The 17,427-nt window shown below is 53.6% G+C and overlaps 1 protein-coding gene across 1 annotated transcript; it reads right to left on the bottom strand.

The window, feature by feature from the left end:
* Nucleotides 1-15,366, bottom strand: FBXO46 (F-box protein 46). Its single transcript, XM_047077817.1, has 2 exons — nt 15,289-15,366; nt 1-2,990 (listed from the first exon to the last, which is right to left on the bottom strand). The coding sequence occupies exon 2, from the start codon at nt 2,906-2,908 to the stop codon at nt 1,097-1,099; it is 1,812 nt and encodes a 603-aa protein (XP_046933773.1). The 5' UTR covers nt 2,909-2,990; nt 15,289-15,366; the 3' UTR covers nt 1-1,096.
* Between the last annotated feature and the right edge of the window lie 2,061 nt (nt 15,367-17,427).

Genomic DNA, 17,427 nt, shown 5'->3' with positions numbered 1-17,427 from the left:
CCAGCCTTATAAATATTGATTTTATAGAAAGGACCAATTCAAAACTGGTCAGATGCCACACACCAGAAGCTTCCAGAACCACAAGGATGAAAATCCAAAACCAAAAAAAAAAAAAAAAAAAAAAAACCACAAAAAACCCCAAACAGAACAAACAAGAATACCCCAGACCAAACTGCCTGAAAAATCAAGGTCTCAGGTGACCAAAGGATTCTAAAGAAACTCACGTGGCTGGGGCTGGAGAGACCCCAATGCCTGAACAAGTACCCAGAATGGAAGGAAAAACAATCCGGAAATTCAAACCCACAGTCCCTGCCCACCGGCCCCCCACGCTGTCAAGAGCGAGGCAAAGGGCTTCACAGCTTTTTTTTGGGGGGGGGGGGTAGAGAAGCGATGGCAATAGTTTAAATAATGGGAGATGGGGAATTTTTATATTTCAGCTTTATTTTCTCTTCTTTAGGGGAAGCGAAGAGACTGGTATGGTAGCTTTAGGTTAAGAAGAAAACAGTGATTTTTTTTTTTATTGTTTTAATGGGGAAAACATCTAGAAATGGCAGGTTGCCACGAAAAGTGCCACATCTGATCTGTGATCTGATGGCCCCCAATTCCTAAAGAGGAGGTGAGCCCTGGTGTGGCAGGTCAGGAGAGATACTGGCTTTGCATGCTGCAGCCTCTTGGGAGAACACAGCTCCAGAGACAAAGAACTGGCTGGCATGGGATGGGGGCGGGGGGTGCAGCAGAAGGGGGCCAGAATGGGGGAACCCTTAAGTAGTACCAAAATTAGCTGCCGTCTGCTCCCTGCTGGTGGGTCCCTGGGGTGTAGAGTGGCAAGGAGGGTGTTGGGGCTGAACGGAGAAGAAATTGAGATGCTGATAAAAACCACCCTGCTCGAGGGGTCCACGGGCCCTGGGTCTGAAGAGTAGAAAACCAATAGGGGTTGGTCGATCGGAGTGCCTTCTCAATCATCCCCCTGAACCCCATCTCGGTTCTGGAAGGGGATCAACACCGCCTGGAGGGTGACCCAGTCCTGGCCCTGGGCTCCCAGGGGGCAGGGGGAGGGGTGGGCACGGTGGGCTCTCCCCCCACCCCTCCCCCGGCTTCACCTCCCTTCCTCCCGGCCGGCCCGGCCCCCGCCCGGCCCGTTGCAGGGCAGCACCCAGTTGTTATCGTGCAGACCCAGGCGGCAGCCAGGCGTCTCGCGGTCCGCTCGGCGGCAGCACATCCAGTAGGAACGTCCGTAAGGCAGGTCGTGGTGGTAGGGCTTCGGGTGCCAGCGGCACAGCGACACGTCACCCTTCTCGTATCTCTTGCGGCACTGCTTGCAAGGGTCATCGCGATACAGGGGGTCGCGGCTCCAGCGCGAGTCTGTGGCCCGCACACCGAACGCCTCAATGATGCCCTTGAAGTGGTGGCAGGTGCACTTGAGGGCCGCCAGGGCCCGCGTGGGCAGGAAGCTGAAGATCTTCACCAGTACGTGCTCGGGCAGCAGCAGCATGTACTGCCGCGGCTCCAGCAGCCGCTGGATCTTGAAGCGGATCTCCAGGAAGTCGTGCGACACGTGCCGATACAGGCGGCACAGGGAGGTGTCCGCTGTCCCCTCAGCGTCGTCCGGGCCTGGCGCGGTGGTGGGGGAGTCGGCTGGGGGCGGCTCGGGGGGCCCGTCCGGACCCCGGGACTGGAGGAAGAAGAGCTGGCCCGGTGGGGGCGGCTCCTCGGGGCTGACCGTCAGGCACACCGTCTCCTCTTTCACATTCTTGGTGCCATCCTTGCCAAAGAAGATGCACTCGTCCACCACACCCGTCACTACCACGTCCACGTGGAAGCCCGACGCGCCGCAGTCCCGGGCAGGGGGTGGAGGGGGCGCCGGGGGAGTGTCCTCAGGCCTGGCAGGGACCGGGCTCTCCCCCTCGCTGGCTTCATCCGCCCGAGCCAGAAGGAACTCCACATTGCTGGGCAGGGCATCCCGAGAGGGGCTGATGAGCTGGTACAGGTCACAGGTGATCTTGTCCTTGGCTCGGGCCCCGGGGCCTGGGCTGCCAGGGTAGGCACAACCGGGCCGGCCGCTGCTCCCGTTGGGCAAGCTGCCGTCGGGCGCCCGGGGCTCTCGGCCGTTGGAGATACGAAAGGCGATGCGCACCTCCCCTGGGCCGGGCCCAGGCCGCTCCTCTTTGCGGAGGCCTTTGGCTGGAGGGCTGTCCCGCTGGGCCTCAAAGTGGGCCACTGCCTCAGCTACGCGGCTGCAGTCCCCGCCACCAGACCTCCGCTCGGACCCCAGCCCTTTGGCAGGCCCACCCTGCTCAGCCGACACGAAGACCACAGGCGCCGGGGTGCCGGGGCGTGGGTAGTTCTGCAGGGCCAGGGCGGCCCGCTGTTCCACCAGGGCCACCATCTCAGCCACAGAGAGCAGGTCTACATCCTCACCAGCTGAGGCCGGGGCCCCTTCAGTGGCAGGGGGCCCCTCTCGGCCCCCTGGGTCCGGTGGGGCCTTAGTAGGCTCAAGACAGCGCCTCCTCCGCTTGGCCTTGGAGCTGTCACTGCCCCAGTGCCCCTTGACCTTCATGGAGCTGGCCCGGCTGCCCCCACCACACTGGTGGGCCACAAAGAAGGCCACCTTCTCCTTTGTATTCCCGGGCTTGATCACGTACCACGTGTCCAGCAGGACTCGGCCCTCATCGCCAGCAGCTGCTGCGGAGAGGAGCGGGGCAGGCTGGGAGGCAGGGGCCTCCGTGGCCAAGGTGGGCGGGGTGTTCTCTGAGTGGGCAGGCCCGTGGTCTGGCTCGGTCCCGCTGCCCGGCTCTGGGCAGGCTGATGGCTTGAGGGCCGCGGCAGGCGGGCGCGGCTGGTTCTGGGAGTAGGTGCCAAAGGGCCGGGGGCACCAGAGCTGGAAGGGCAGGAGGCCGCTGCGGTCCATCCTGGGAAACGGTAGCAGACAGGCCGGGGTTCACCGCATTTCAGGACCTGCCTGGATGGTCAGGGGAGGCTCCGCAGGCCACCTGGAGACAGGGAAGAGGAGGTTGGGGAGGTGGGGGAATAGCTTGCCCTCCTCCTACCACCCCGGCCTCAACCTCTTCTGAGGGGACAGACCAACTTAGACCACTGAGAACTCTACTCCTGCCCCGCTGCACAGGTGAGCAAAGGGAGGGCTGCAGAGGGGATGAGAGCCGGTCTTTAAACACCCAGAAGGTAACCAGAGCCGGCAGCCTGTCGCAACCATGCAGGTCATACTCCGTGGCCCGACTGCCCTCACTCACGATCCAGAGGCCTCCTGCTACCATAACCCTGGACTCCAGTGAAAGCAGCAACTGACAGGTCCTCCTTTGTCTCCTTGCTCACCCAACAGCCAGTTCCTCAAAAGACAAGAATTCCCAGCCCTACTCACAGCTACGGCTACTTGAGCCCACGGACGAAGGAATGAGGTAGGCTGGGCAGGGGGAGAAAATCCAAGGTCACAGCCAGCCAGGCCCTTAAGAAATCGGCTCTTCACTTTGTTCAAGTCGTGGGGCTCCCTGAGACACCCTCAAAGCTGTGTGTCCTCGCCCAGAAAGAATGCACACACTCGCACAAGACCGTGCAGGTGATTAATTCCGTTAGGCACAGCCACAGACCTCTGGGATAAGAAGGCCTGCTCTGGTGGACACAGGTCAACTGAGTGGGGAAGGGTTTACTTGGCGTAACACCAGGCCCTCAAACTTGGTTTCGGGACTTTTCAATTCAGGGCTCTCTTAATGACGACCGTTTTATTTTGCAACGACTTTGTGCATGACCTACTCTGGAGACAATTCTGCCACTGAGTCTGACGTGACCGCTTTGCACTGCAGGACCACCAGGCAGCACATCCCTCCGTCTCAATCGTTCCCTGGGCCCATCTCCCTCCAGGCATCTTGAAACCAAAATACTCTCCAAACCTCCAACCTCCCACGTGCCCATAGACCGGGGGTCAGCAAACTACAGCCCATTGCCTGTCTCTGCAAATAAAGTTTTACTGAAACATGCTCATCTATCTATTGCTGCTTGCATACTACAATGGCAGAATAGTTGCAACAGAGGACATACGGCCTTGCAAAGTCTAAAATACTCATTATCTGGCCCTTTATAGAAAAAGTCAGCTGACCCCTGCACTACAGACTATTCCAGGGGTCCTGAATTCTAAATTCAGGCAATTCCACAGAGACCACTAAAAATTCCATCATTTCGTGGTCCTGTGGACAGCATTCAAAATCCAGACAGCCACCCACAGACACCAGTCACAAAGAGAGTCCTAATCCTAAAAATACTTATCCCTCATAATCCATGATCCCACCTTCCCCTCAAATACTTACAACCCCTGCTGAAATCCCAGTTCTTTGTTTAAAACAAGAATCACCATACAACCCCTAAAACCTATAGAGGACGAAGTCTACCATTCATCAATACATCCAAATGCTCAGGAATAGACACACTAACATAGCAAAAGCCATTTTCTATAGATGCTCTACAGATCACTCTACAACTTGGCTACCCTCTAAAATCCTCCATTCAGACCCTACCCTTATCTTCAGAATATATGCCTTCCCCCAAATATCCAGACTCTCTCCAAACCTAATTTAAATTCCTAAACCTATAAATATCCCCTCCAGCACAGAAGGCTCCAATCTCAAGGAACCCCTCGCAAATCCCATGTCTACCAAGGACTCCGACATTCACAGTGATTTCCCAACCTCACAGATACCCCAAAAAGAGGAGTCTCCTGAAATCCTATACTCCCCTTCAAATACTTTCTAAACCTCTATATGTATTTCCTAATTCCACACAAGCCCTTCGACTGAAAAAAAAAAAAAAACAAAAAAAAACAAAAAAAAAACCCTAAAACATAAAAGCTCCCTAACACATAAGACTAATCCCAAACCTTATATTTTTCAAAGTCCCCCAAACCCCCAAATGCTCCCAAAGAATCCTCACAACTGACACGTGCTTATTGCGTGTTCGCTGGAGCTTATTAGATAGTGTTCTAACAATTCCTGCTAATCCTCCTCGGTCCCGATGAAGCAGGTTAGCGTATTAATTAGTTCCTGTGTCCAGATGAGACACAGAAAGGTTTAACCCCAAATCGAGGGTCAGACAGGTAGGAAGAAGTTGAGGCGGCAAAAGCCCAGGCATTCTGGCTCCAGCATCGGTACCCCTGGATTCTTTATTTTGTTCCTAAGTCTCTCCGTGAGCTCCTCAAATCACAAACCCACCAGACATCTCAAACCACAAAGGAGACCCCTACAATACAACCGAAAGTTCCACATTACGAAAGAACCCAAACCCAAACCCCAAGGCTCCCCCTAAGCTCAAGGGAACCCCAAGTATCCCCCACACCCACGCAAACACTTTCTCAAGCCCCCAAATAACGATTAGCCGCGAAGGGAGCCCCAAATTTTGAACTGCCCCCCCATTCGGACGACCCCCGAAACCTAGACACGCCCCCAAAGGGCCCTCACCCTCGAGCCCCGCCCCCCTGCGGCGGGAGAGGGAGGCAGCACATACGCATGCGCGCAAAAGTGAAGAGGGCCCGCCCCCTCACTCCTTCTCTCCGGACGTCGCGTGGTGGCGCGCGACTGCTTTCTCTCCGCCCCTTTGTTGACAGACGCGCGCGTGACGCCCCCAGCCAATGAGCGGCTGCCGTTCGGGGCCGTGCCCATATAAGGAATGGCTTGGCGAAGGGGCCTAACTTCGAAAGAGGGAGGAGTAGGCGAGAGGTGAAGGGGGTGTGGAAACTGCGGAGTGTAAGAGAGCGTGGAACAATTCCCAACTTCTTGCTAAAACGGAGGATCAAGGCCAGGACAGAGGCCATGGTATTCAGGGATAGGTACATTACACGGCTTTCCCTCTAAAGAGGAGCCCCGATTGACAGTTGAGATTTAAAGGGCCGGGCAGCTTCAGGATTGAGGGCAGAAGGAACCGGGCAGAAAGATCTGAGTGCCCAGGTTTGGTTGGGAACCCTGGAGACCGAGATTTCCAGTGGGGGAAACTGGGCAGCGGGATCACATCATCCTTGAAAAACAAATGGCAGAACTCTGCGATGCCTCCCCACCCGCCTTCCCCACCTCTGTCGCGGCACTGAGTCTAAGCCTCTGGGCTTGGCATTCAAGGCTCAAGCTGTGTGTCCAAATGGACCTCTCCATTCAACCTTTCCAACCAGGCGCCCCAAATCTGACTCAGACTTAGTACAAGGAAAGAATATTAAATACTTTCAACAATGCTTTTTAAATATTAGTTACCTGTTAAAATGATAATACTTAGGATATAATTTAAATAAATTACTTAAAATTAACTTCATCTCTTTCTTTTGACTTTTTAAAAAATGTGGCTACTAGAAGATTTGAAATTACACATACGGCTCGCATTATATTTCTATTGAACAGGGCTCACCTAGATCCTTACAAAGCCAGGCTGATTGAAGAGATATCCAAAGTGACTCCACTGCAGCCATCTGTCCAAGTGTCACCTGTCTGTCCTTCCACCACCCTGCCCCCGCCATGCCTGCTTCCACCAATCCTGCACATCACAGCCAGAAGGGTCTTCAAGCACAAACCTGACCCTGTCACTACCCTGTACAAAACCTACCATGAATGACTCCCCGGTGCCCTTGGGAAAAAGCCCCGGTACCCTACAAGTCCAACCTCACTCCTCCTCACTCCTCCACACCCCCTCCTCACTCCTCCACACCCCCAGTGGACCCCGGAGGGCACCAGATCTGGCATAGAGAGTGGTTTGAGTACTTGCAACCCTGTCTGACCCTCAGTAGAAACTATTATCCTCTCCAATGTAAGAATAAAGAAACAGAAGCCAGACAGGTGGCCTACACAGAACTGGTGCGAGTGGGAGCAGGGATAGGAATCCAGGGAATCTGATTCTAGAACGCTGTGCCCCATTGCTTTGCTATATATTCTCTGGGGTACTAGCTCAGCCATTCCTTTCTCTAAGAAGCAGATCTCCCAGCCTGGGTCAGACTCCCCCTCTGCGCTCCCCCCTCCTCGGGCGCCTTCAAACTCTTCCCTTCCATGGTCTTTGCATTGGTTCTTCCCACTAACTGGAATGCTCTCCCTCCAGATCTCCACGTGGCTCAGTTCTTTAATCCATTTGCTTTGCTCAAATGTAACTGTAAAGGGAGGGCTTGCCTGAGCTCCCTTCCGGGGAAACCTCCCACCTGCCCAGAGAAGGATCTCTGACGAGTCCCAGCCCTGCCCATGCTGAGTCATCACTGTCTCTACAGATGGATTTGTCTCTTCTGCTGGACAGTGAACCCAGAAGGGCCAGAGCAGTCATGGTCATTACGGTGTCCCCAGCAGCAGTGCCCAGCGTTGAGACTGAATGGATGGACCTCCCCTGCAGCTCCCTGTCTTAAACTTTACGAGGCCTGGCAGTGTAGACTCTGTTTCACAGCCAGATTCTGTCTGTGTCTGAGGTCACTGGGGCAGAATTTTCTAACTTCCCACACACTGAACCCTCCACATGGCCCTACACGAGGTCAGCTTTCAGAGAATGCTCCATGAAGGTCCAATACTGTAAAACATCGTGACCCAGAAGACTGAAAGTTGAAAAAAGAAAAAAAAAAAGGAAAAAGACCAGACAAATACGAACCAAGAGACAAGCAGAAGAGTGCCAATACCGTTTAAAAAAAACGGCGGGGCCCCTGGGTGGCTCAGTCGGTGAAGCAATGGACTCCTGATTTCGGCTCAGGTCATGATCTCGCGATCTCGTGGTTTATGGGTTCAAGTCCCACGGCAGGGAGCTTGCTTGCCATTCTCTCTCTCTGCCCCTCCCCCGCTCCTCCGCTTGTGCAACCCTGAAAGCGCAAGCCCACGTGCATTCGCTCTCAAAATAGATAAACAAACCTTAAAATGTTGAAAGAAAGAAAGAAATAAAAAAGAAATAGCAGCATCTGACAAAAGCAAGAGGTATCGGTACACACAAAGTTGGTAACAAAACAAACCGACCCATCATAGACAAACGTTCCCGACCCATGCTAATAACACTCTGGCGTCAAAATATATAAAGCCAGAAAACAGGACGGCAAACAGTCTGGCCACTCCACAATTGTGGTGGGAAACCGCAAAGCATCTCCCCAGAAGAGATGGGCTGGACAGATGAAATTAGTAAGGAACTGAACCACACCATCAACACCCGGGGTGGAAAGATCCCAACAGTTCGAGAATCCCCTAGCTGACATTCAGAGGCCCTCCTGTGTGCTGGCTTGGAGTTGGGCGCTGGGGACACAGAGATGACACTGAGCTCACCACGAGGAGCTCATGAGAAAGGGGGCAGACGTCCAAATAAACAGTCATGACCCACATGAATGTATCAGCAGAGAAAATGACGATCACGACGGCGGTTCACCCTCGAGCACTCGCTGGTTGCCAGGCTTGGCTCGGAGCGTTTTACGGATATTAACTCACTTCATTCTCACATCACCTCGCCATTTCTGACCTCATTTCAAGGAAGTGGAGGCACAGAAGGGCGAAGTAATTGCCCTCAGACACAGCTTTGTGGCAGGAGTTCACGAAGTACCAGCAGCTTTATTCACCGAGCAGCACTTTGTGTGGATCAAGTTACTCCGTCCTCAAAAACTGCAGTCCCCCCAGCAACAGCCACATACATTCTCCTTTCCCTTCCCGATTTTTTTTTTTTTTTTGAGAGAGAGAGAGAGGAGAGCGAGCGCATGTAAGCAGGGGAGAGGGGCAAAGGGAGAGGGACTGAGAATCCTAAGCAGACTCCAAGCTCAGTACAGAGCCCCATGGGGGGGCTCGATCTCATGATCCTGCGATCATGGCCTGAGCTGAAATCAAGAGTCGGATGCTCAACCGACGGAGCCACCCAGGGGCCCCCGATTTGCTTTTTTCCTTAGCACATATCACTATCTAATACACTATAAACTTTGTCTATAAAGTTTGTCGGTCTCCCCTCACTAAAACGCAAGCTCCCGCAGGACTGGTGGTTTCGTCCACTTTATTTCACGGCTAGATCCCCAGCTTTTAGAACAGCACCAAGCACTTGGCGACTCAGACCGTTCTCCCTGGAACCGTGGTCCCTGGGAGTGTGTTAGGAATGTAGTCTTGGGGCACCCGGGTGGTTCAGTCGGTTAAGCTTTAAGCCTCCGACTCTTGATTTCGGCTCAGGTCATGATCTTACAGTTTGTGAGTTTGAGCCCCAGGTCGAGCTCTGTGCTTGACAGTGAGGAGCCTGCTTGGGAGTCTCTCTCTCTCTCTCTCTCTCTCTCCCTCTCTCTCTTCCCCTCCCCTGCTCTCTCTCTCAAAATAAATAAACTTAAAAGAATAAGTAAATACAATAAAAAACGTAAAAAAAAAAAAAAAGGGGGAACGTAGTCTCATAGTCTCGGGCTCTGCCCTACACCTGCTGAGTCGGAAGGTGCCCTTTGACAAACTCTCTCGGGGATTCATATGCACGTATAAGTTGGAGAGGCAATGCCCTAACACATCAGAGGTATGCGATGCATATTTGTTGGAACAAACTCCTAACCCTGCCATGCTGCCCGTCTTCCCTCGGGCTACTGGGGACCTCTTGGGAAAAGCTGGCTGGTTCCAGACAAGCCCCTGTGGGGAAAGCCTGCCCCCAGCACCTCCTCCAGGAATTATTCGGGAGTGCCCTCCCAAGCTATTCAGGATCTCTTCTCCTGAGGCCTCCTCTGGCAGCACCTGTCACCTGTCACTGCGGAATGACAATGACCTGGGTGAGGGCCCATCTCCCCTCCACCCTGTGGGTTTCTGGAAGGCTGGGACCTCTCCTCGAAGGCACAGCTGCTCCAGCCTCCGCACTTGGCTCAACTGGCCTAGTTTAGCTCTTCCGGCTCTATCCTTTCCACGGTAGCCAGAGAGACTGCTCCAAACAGAAATCAGACCACATCACTCCCCTGCTGAAAACCTTTCTGTGAGAGGCGCAAGTCTGCAAAAGCAAAAATACCTGTCCGGGAACCCTTCTCGGGAAGCTACCGGAGGATTTGCTTCTCCAATATGAAAACAGTGAACGAAGAAAAAGGGAGCTATCAGATCAAAGAACTAAGCGTAGCCCCGGAAGCGAGGCAAAAGGAATCCCCACATGAAGGTAAAGGGACAGCCTGGGAGGACAGTGCGGTGCAGGAGGTCTAGGGAGAACCCGTTCCCATCAATGCACAAAGAAAGGAGGAAGGCTAACAATTCACAAGCTAAGTGCACATCTTAAGAAGTTGGAAACAATGTCAACTACAGCAGGATACAGCAAAGAAAGGAGAAAGGCAATAAAAAGTGGATGCCTGGGCCCCCTCACTCTGACTCACGGTGATGTCCCCACCAACCCCCGCCCTCGGGGCGCCTCCATCCCAGGGATAGGGCTGTCAGGGTCACGGCAGCACAGGGCTGGGCACAGAGCAGGTGCTCAGGGAATGCACTGGTCCACCGTCCCGCAGGAATCGGTGGCTTCTTACCAGAGCTCTGTTCCTGGTCCTGCTGCTTCTATCCCCCACCCTCTCCACCCCCACTCCTGCCACCATTCTGTCCACAATCTTGATTCATCCAGGCCCCTTTCTCGGCTTTTTGGCCTCAGGGTCTGCTGGTCTCTGCCTCCCTCTCAAATTTTCCTTCCCAACAGCTCCCTAGTGATAGGAATCATCCAAATCCTCAGGATCTAGAGATTCAAGATGCAGAAAGAATCCAGGCAGGGAGGGCAGACACCCCAGCTTTCCCACTTTTCCCTATGTGCCCATAGGCAGGGTGCTTAACCCTCGGTGCCTCAGTTTCCTCCACTGTAAAATGCAGATAATAACAATACCCACCCACGGGCTGGTTGATGATTCACTGAGATCAACCTTGGTACAGTGCTCAGTGTCAGCTAGGCACCAAGGAGAGGCTCAGTGTTCAGGCTCTGGGATTATTATTTTTTTCAGTGCTTATTTATTTTTGAGAGACAGAGAGTCAGAGCATGAGCAGGGAGGGGCAGAGAGAGAGACACACACGCAGAATCCGAAGCAGGCTCCAGGATCTGAGCCATCAGCACAAAGCCTGATGCGGGGCTGGAACTCATAACGGTGAGATCCTGACCTGAGCCAAAGTCAGACACTTAACCGACTGAGCCACCCAGGTGCCCCTGGGATTATTATTTTTTTTATGTTTGTTTATTTTTGAGACAGAGAGAGAGATACAGAGAGAGAGAGAGAGAGAGAGACAGAGAGAGAGAGAGAGAGAGAGAGAGAGAGAACAAGTGGGGGAGGGGCAGAGACAGAGGGAGACGGGCTCTCCAGGCTCTGAACTGTCAGCACAGAGCCCAGTGCAGGGCTCGAACTCAGGAACCAAACCACGGGATGATGACCTGAGCGGAAGTCAAGACACTTCACCGAAGTCAGACACTTAACCCACGGAGCCACCCAGGCGCCCCCAGGCTCTAGTATTATTAAGAGAACGTGAGACTACCTAACAGTTTGGAAATCACTGGCCGAACCAAAGACTTCGTCCCTCTTTATTTAAGAACTCTGAAGTGAAACTGACCCTAGTCCCTCATAGTAACCAAAATATGGACATTCCTTTGTTCCTGTCGTGTACTGGGTCTCCCCTATTAATGAAACAGATATTTACAGAGCAGGTACTGTGTGCCAGCCGCTTGTTCCGGGCACTGGGGATATGCAGGGGAAAAGAGATAAAAATCCTCGCCTTCCTGGGGCTCACATACTAATTGGAGGCAGTAACAGTAAAAATAGAGTAAGTTAAGTTCCAAGGTGGCAAGCGCTATGGGGAAACAAATACGGCGAGTAGGAGGACTGGGAGTGGAAGTGGAAATTATGATCTTTTTTTGTTGTTGTTAAGTTTATTTATTTTTGAGAGAGAGAGGAGGGGAGAGAACGTGAGCCGGGGAGGGGCAGAGAGAGGAGGAGAGAGAGAATCCCAAGCAGGCTCTGTGCCGTCAGATCTCACAAACTATGAGATCATGACCCGAGCCAAAATCAAGAGTCAAAATCAAGAGTCAGATGCTTAACTAACTGAGCCACCCAGGAGCCCCATAGTGAGGGTTATGATCTTATTCGAGGGGTTAGGACGGCATCATGGAGCAGGTGACAAGCCAGGAAAACTTGTACTTTTAGGAATAATACAGCATTACCAGAGCTACTAGAAATATACCATTAGAACTGGTAAAAATAGGGGCACCTGGGTGGCTCAGTCAGTTAAGCTTCCAATTCATGATCTCGGCTCAGGTCTTTAATTTTTTTTTTAGTGTTTATTTTATTTTTGAGGCGGGGGAGGGGCAGGGGGAGAGGGAGCGGGAGATACAGAATCCGAAGCAGGCTCCAGGCTCCGAGCTGTCAGCACAGAGCCTGACACGGGGCTCGAACTCACGGACCGCGAGATCTTGACCTGAACTGAAGTCAGATGCTTAACCGACTGAGCCACCCAGGCGCCCCAGCTCAGGTGTTGAGCTCAGGTGTTGATCATAGGACCGTGAGTTCAAGCCCCGCATTGGTCTCCATGCTGGGCATGAAGCCTACTTTAAAAAAAAGAAAAGAAAAGAAATGGTAAAAATATCATTGTATGAGTAAGCTTCGGACAGGCACAGGCTGAAAAACACATTTAAGATTTTAAGAAAAGGCAAAATGACTTGGAAAGCAGGCACATTTCCCAAGACGGACAAATAAAGGAAAGGGGGAGCAAAGTGTCACCTTACCCCAGGGGGGCCAGATGTGACATACAGGCACAGGGACAAGTGAGAGGCTGGCAAGCTTTACCCCCAAACCAGTAAGTTTTCAGATAAGTCACTGAGAGCTGAAGACAAAGGGTTAAAGACCCTGAAAGCAAGGACAAGCAGGCAAAGCTAGCATGAGGGGCTGCAAATGAATCAGTAAGAGAAATCCCAAACCCGAAAAATGAGCACGAATGTCACCAGCGCTGTGACAACAGCAAGCTCCCCAGGGGCAAGGTGTCAGTCTACACATAGTAGGTGCTCTATCAACACTGTGAACTACTCAAGGAAGGAACCCCCATTTTCTGGAAGAGGAAACCGAGGTCCAGAGGGGTTAAGTGACTTGCCTAAAGTCACACAGTGTGTGATGGGGCCAGGATTCAAATCTGAGCGTTCTGGTTCCAAAGCGTATGCTCAATAGTTTCTTTCTCGAAAGAATAAAAATCATAAAAACACCTCATACTTCATATTCACTAAACATTTTATATACGTTACCTTATCATCTCCTTACAAGAGCCCCGTGCTTGGAATGTGGCCCCAGCTTACACAAGAAAACTCGAGGGCCAGAGTGGGAATGCAACTTGGCCAAGGACACACAGCGCAGAGGAAGGGATTTGTACCCCGGTGTATCTGAGGCCAGCGCTTTTAAGCATAAACTTTCCCATCAGAGTCAGAAAACTTATGTGATAAACTCAGAAAGCCTCACAACAAATGAACCAAACTGTTTCAAGATGAATTACAAAGTTACCTGACTGCCAGGGGAGGCTGGAACGACCCAAAGGTTGGGGTAAGAAAACACAGTTGTTGGAAATATTTCCTATTCACTGAAATGCCTGGAGCTGGGCCAGGCTGGGCATTGGGAAGTGAATTATTTATATTTGGCTGGCGATGGGAATGGGGACAGATTGAGTCTCTGAGCAACCCCCCTTGGGGAGTCGCCCTTGGACATGGGAGCCTAGGGGTAGTGGGTGGGACACCAGAAGGGTGAGATATGGGGGCAATCTGTGAGAGAACGAAAAGGAGGCAGACTGGCTGATGTCTCCCTCACTGGTCGCTGTCCTCCACTTTCTCTCTCTCGAGTCTGTTTCCCGCTCCCGCTCAAAAAATGCTAACTCATGTGTATTGAGCACTTACTCCAAGAACTTTACGCGCTGACCTCCCTGGATCCTCTAACCTTCCTAGGGTTACCGATCCCATTTCATAGTTAAGGAGAAGTCAAAAGACTTGCCCAAGGTCACACAGCAAATGACAGAACCACAATTCAAACTGAAGACTGCCTCTGTTCTCGAGTCTCTGCCCTACTCTTGGCGTTTCAGTACAAGGCAAAGGGACTGAATTGCAGTGGTGAAACCGGATTCTGTGCCAGTGTGCCTAGCTTGGAATCCTGAGCCTACCATTTAATGCTGGATGACATTAGGAAAGTTGCTTAAGTTCTCTGTGCCTCTGCTTCCTTTCTGTAGAATGGAAATAATAACAGCACCTACACCTTAGGGGTGTTGCCAGAATTAAATGAGTTAATATGCACCAAGAGTTAAGAGAAGGGCCAGGCACTTCCTAAACCATAAATGTCAGCTGTAATCCACTGAGGAGAGCCCGGGCATGGCATGCTTCTTAGCCGGGATATGCCCAGAGCAGTGCCAGGTTTTGAGAAACTGCCTCCGGGGTTGGACTGATAAGGAGGGAATCCATCAGCACCTGTGACCCAGTCACATTCCTGGGGTGGGGAACTTCCCACCAACAGCTCTGAGACTGGGGACTTATTGCAAGAGAGGGTAACAATCTTAAGAGGCCCTCCCTCTTCTCAGTGGCAAGTTGTTCCCACAACTCAGATAAGGGCACCAAGTCCCAGAGAAGGGAGACTTGTTCAGGTCACCGAGGAGTGACCGAATGAGATCTGAGGGCTGGACCGCCAGTACACAACAACCACTACACTTTTCGAGATCCCACTGGAGAAACGCGAGTGCAAAAGGTTCTCTCTGTGGCCCTTTCTGGCCGTCTTATCCTAGTTCTGTGACTGTCCAGTTTCTTGGGAGTCTCCGGCTGGTCTAGGCAAACTATCGTTACATCCAGGCGCCTAATCTCATGCTCTCCACCCATTCCCAGTACGGTAGCCTAACCAACACATCACTCTACCATTGATTTCTCTCCTTCCACCACCTCAGCTTGCCCTCCTGCCCCCAGTCCGATCTAGAGGCCCCAACCCACCGCAGCCACAGCCGGCTTCTCCCTCGGAGCCTACAGACCCCCTCATTCATCTAGCCCTGACTCCCATGCCTCTCCGCATCCCCCAGGCTACTCCCCCTCGAAATTGCTCCCTTCAGGGCCTCTATCGGGACGCCCAGCCCCTTCTCCAACTCGGGACTCCCTTCCCCAGCTCGGAGCTCCCTTACAATCAATCCCAAGGCTCGACTCCCTCCCCACCTCCAAGACCCCTCCCCAGCCCCCATTCTTCTACTACTCCCTCCGGCTCCCGTTTCTCCCAAACCCCTCCCCAAAGCGATCTCTCCTCGTCCAGCCTCTTCTTTAGCCACTGCCCCTTCCTTCTCGCCACCGGCCCCGAACCTCCGCCCCAGCTTTCCAGCGTCCCCAGCCCCCGCTCGGGGTTCTCACCATCTCTCCGCGCCGCAGCTCTTCTCGGCTACGCGGGTTTCCCCCACTCGCTCCTCTCCAGCCTCCCCTTCCGGGTTCCCGCCCCGAAGCCCGCTGGGAATTGGAGTCCGAGTGGCCACGGACTACACCTCCCAGAAGGCAGCGTGATCAAGCTTGGAGGTGGAGAAAGGAAGCAAACTGGGCGGGCTGGGGAGAAGATCGACTCTAACTCCCAGGAGGCGGAGAGGGCACTTTGCGGCGCAGGCGCAGAGAGCGCCCCGCCAGGCGCTCTGGGAGATGGAGTCCAGGCTCCTCCATTTTGGCCCGGGGCCCTTTGGAAGAAATTGAGCAAATTGCCAAGAGACGTTTGTGAGGGGTGGAGAGTTGGGAAAGAGCACGTTTAGTTATACCAATTAACATAATAATTAACAGTGCCCTCTACTTTCTCAGACATTTTTCCATCGCCACCACCACCTCCTGATTTTCTTACCACCACCTCCTAATTTACAAATGATAACATTGTTAGAAGGGAGGAAAGCCCCACGAACTAGGAACTAGTCAACATCATAGAAGCTCCACGAGGACAGGCACCTTTGTATCTCCTTCAAGCGCCCAGAACAGTGTAAATAAGTCTTGTGTAAATATGTATTGCATACTAACCATATGCCAGACACCCTGCAGACAACCCAAGTATTTTTTTTTTTAATGTTTATTTATTTTTGAGAGAGAGACAGAGTGCAAGCGGGGAAGGGGCCGAGACAGAGGGAGATACACAATCGGAAGCAGGCTCCAGGCTCTGACCTGTCCACACAGAGCCCAACGCAGGCTGGAACTAACTCTCAGACCAGCAGATCTTGACCTGAGTTGAGGTCGGAGGCTTCACCGACTGGGCCACCCAGGCGCCCCCAGACAACCCAAGTAGTATTCCAACTTCGTGAAAGTTAAGGCAAAAAGAAATTAAAACCCTTCTCCATGGCAATACAGCAAGAAAGTGATTTGAACTGAAATGTGTTGGACGCCAGGGTCTCCAAGTCTCCACTTGGTCGTTAGATCACTTTCCCTTAAGCTGTCTTTTCCAGTCCATCCTCACGGGCCATCAGAAAGAGCTTTCTAAAAGACAGTTTGCTCTATCAAGGAGCATACACCTTCGCGAGGGGACCTGCTCCCGAAGGCCAATTCCAACGATCCTCCTCTTTGCATCTTTTCTCAATTTATCGCTCTTTAACGCAGCCACTGCTTCACTAGAGTCTCAAGGGCTGTGAGCTTCCCGACTGCGCGGGGAGGACCGCAGCGAAATTCCCAGCCTCCAGCACGATCCTTGGCACCGAGCAGGCCTTCCTCAGTTATGCGCCAAAGGCAAAAGGTGGAATGAAGGCCGGAAAGGACCCTGGCCAGATCCTTCTCTGTTCCTGAGAGTCGGCAGTTGGGGAGACTCCGCCTCCTCGGGATCCCGGGGTCCTGGACCTCAGGAATCAGCTGAGGGGGCGAGGCCAGACGGGGGCGGGGAGGCGGGCAGCTGACTGAGCGCTGATTGGTTGGCCCTTTGGCGCGCACTGGCAGGGGCCTTGTCTGGAGGCGCGAGGCGAAGCTCCCGCGGGCGCTGGAAGACGGGGCCCGTCCCCAGGCGCGCTTGCGCACGGCCCCTCGCACCCTGCCGTTTCGCCTCTGCAGTCTCGTGCCCCGCACACCTTGGCGGGAACCGGCGGGGGCGTGGCCTGGCCTCAGGAGCTCGCTTTTGCTCCCCTCCACGGGCCTCGCCCGGGAGCCTCGAGCTAAGGGGGTTCGCGGCCACCCCACGCCCGGGTGGGGAGCGCGGTGGCCGAGGCCGGCCTGAGGCTCGCGGGCGCAGCCCGCCTCCCAGGAGGCGCGCCGGACGCTGTCCGATCAGGCTCCTGAGCGTGGAGCTGGCGTGAAACCACAAGGGGGGGCCTCGCGCCATTTTGCACGTCCTGAGGCGGGTGCTGGAGGCCGAGGCGAACTCGCCCTCCAGAAGTGGGGAGCCTGGGGTCCGCTCAGGAGCTGCACTCTGTGGTCGTGGCCTCCCTCCCGGAGGTGCAGGGGGACAGGAAGGCGGACGTGCCCGGGTGCTCGGAGCAAGGCAGGCCAGGGGCCGCAGAGCGGGGTGGGTGTTGGGTTTGAGGTTGGGCCGAGGTTTGGGGG

This window comes from Lynx rufus, unplaced genomic scaffold (assembly GCF_022079265.1).
Source record: "Lynx rufus isolate CCGP_SWC_20201006 ecotype Redwood Valley unplaced genomic scaffold, mLynRuf1.p SCAF_16, whole genome shotgun sequence".
NCBI lineage: Eukaryota > Metazoa > Chordata > Mammalia > Carnivora > Felidae > Lynx > Lynx rufus.
The sequence above is the reverse complement of the archived record's forward strand: the minus strand, read 5'-3'. Positions and strand labels throughout refer to the sequence as shown.

Coding starts and splice junctions, on each gene's coding strand:
- FBXO46 (XM_047077817.1), bottom strand. CDS start 2,908: ATGGACCGCAGCGGCCTCCTGCCCTTCCAGCTCTGGTGCCCCCGGCCC.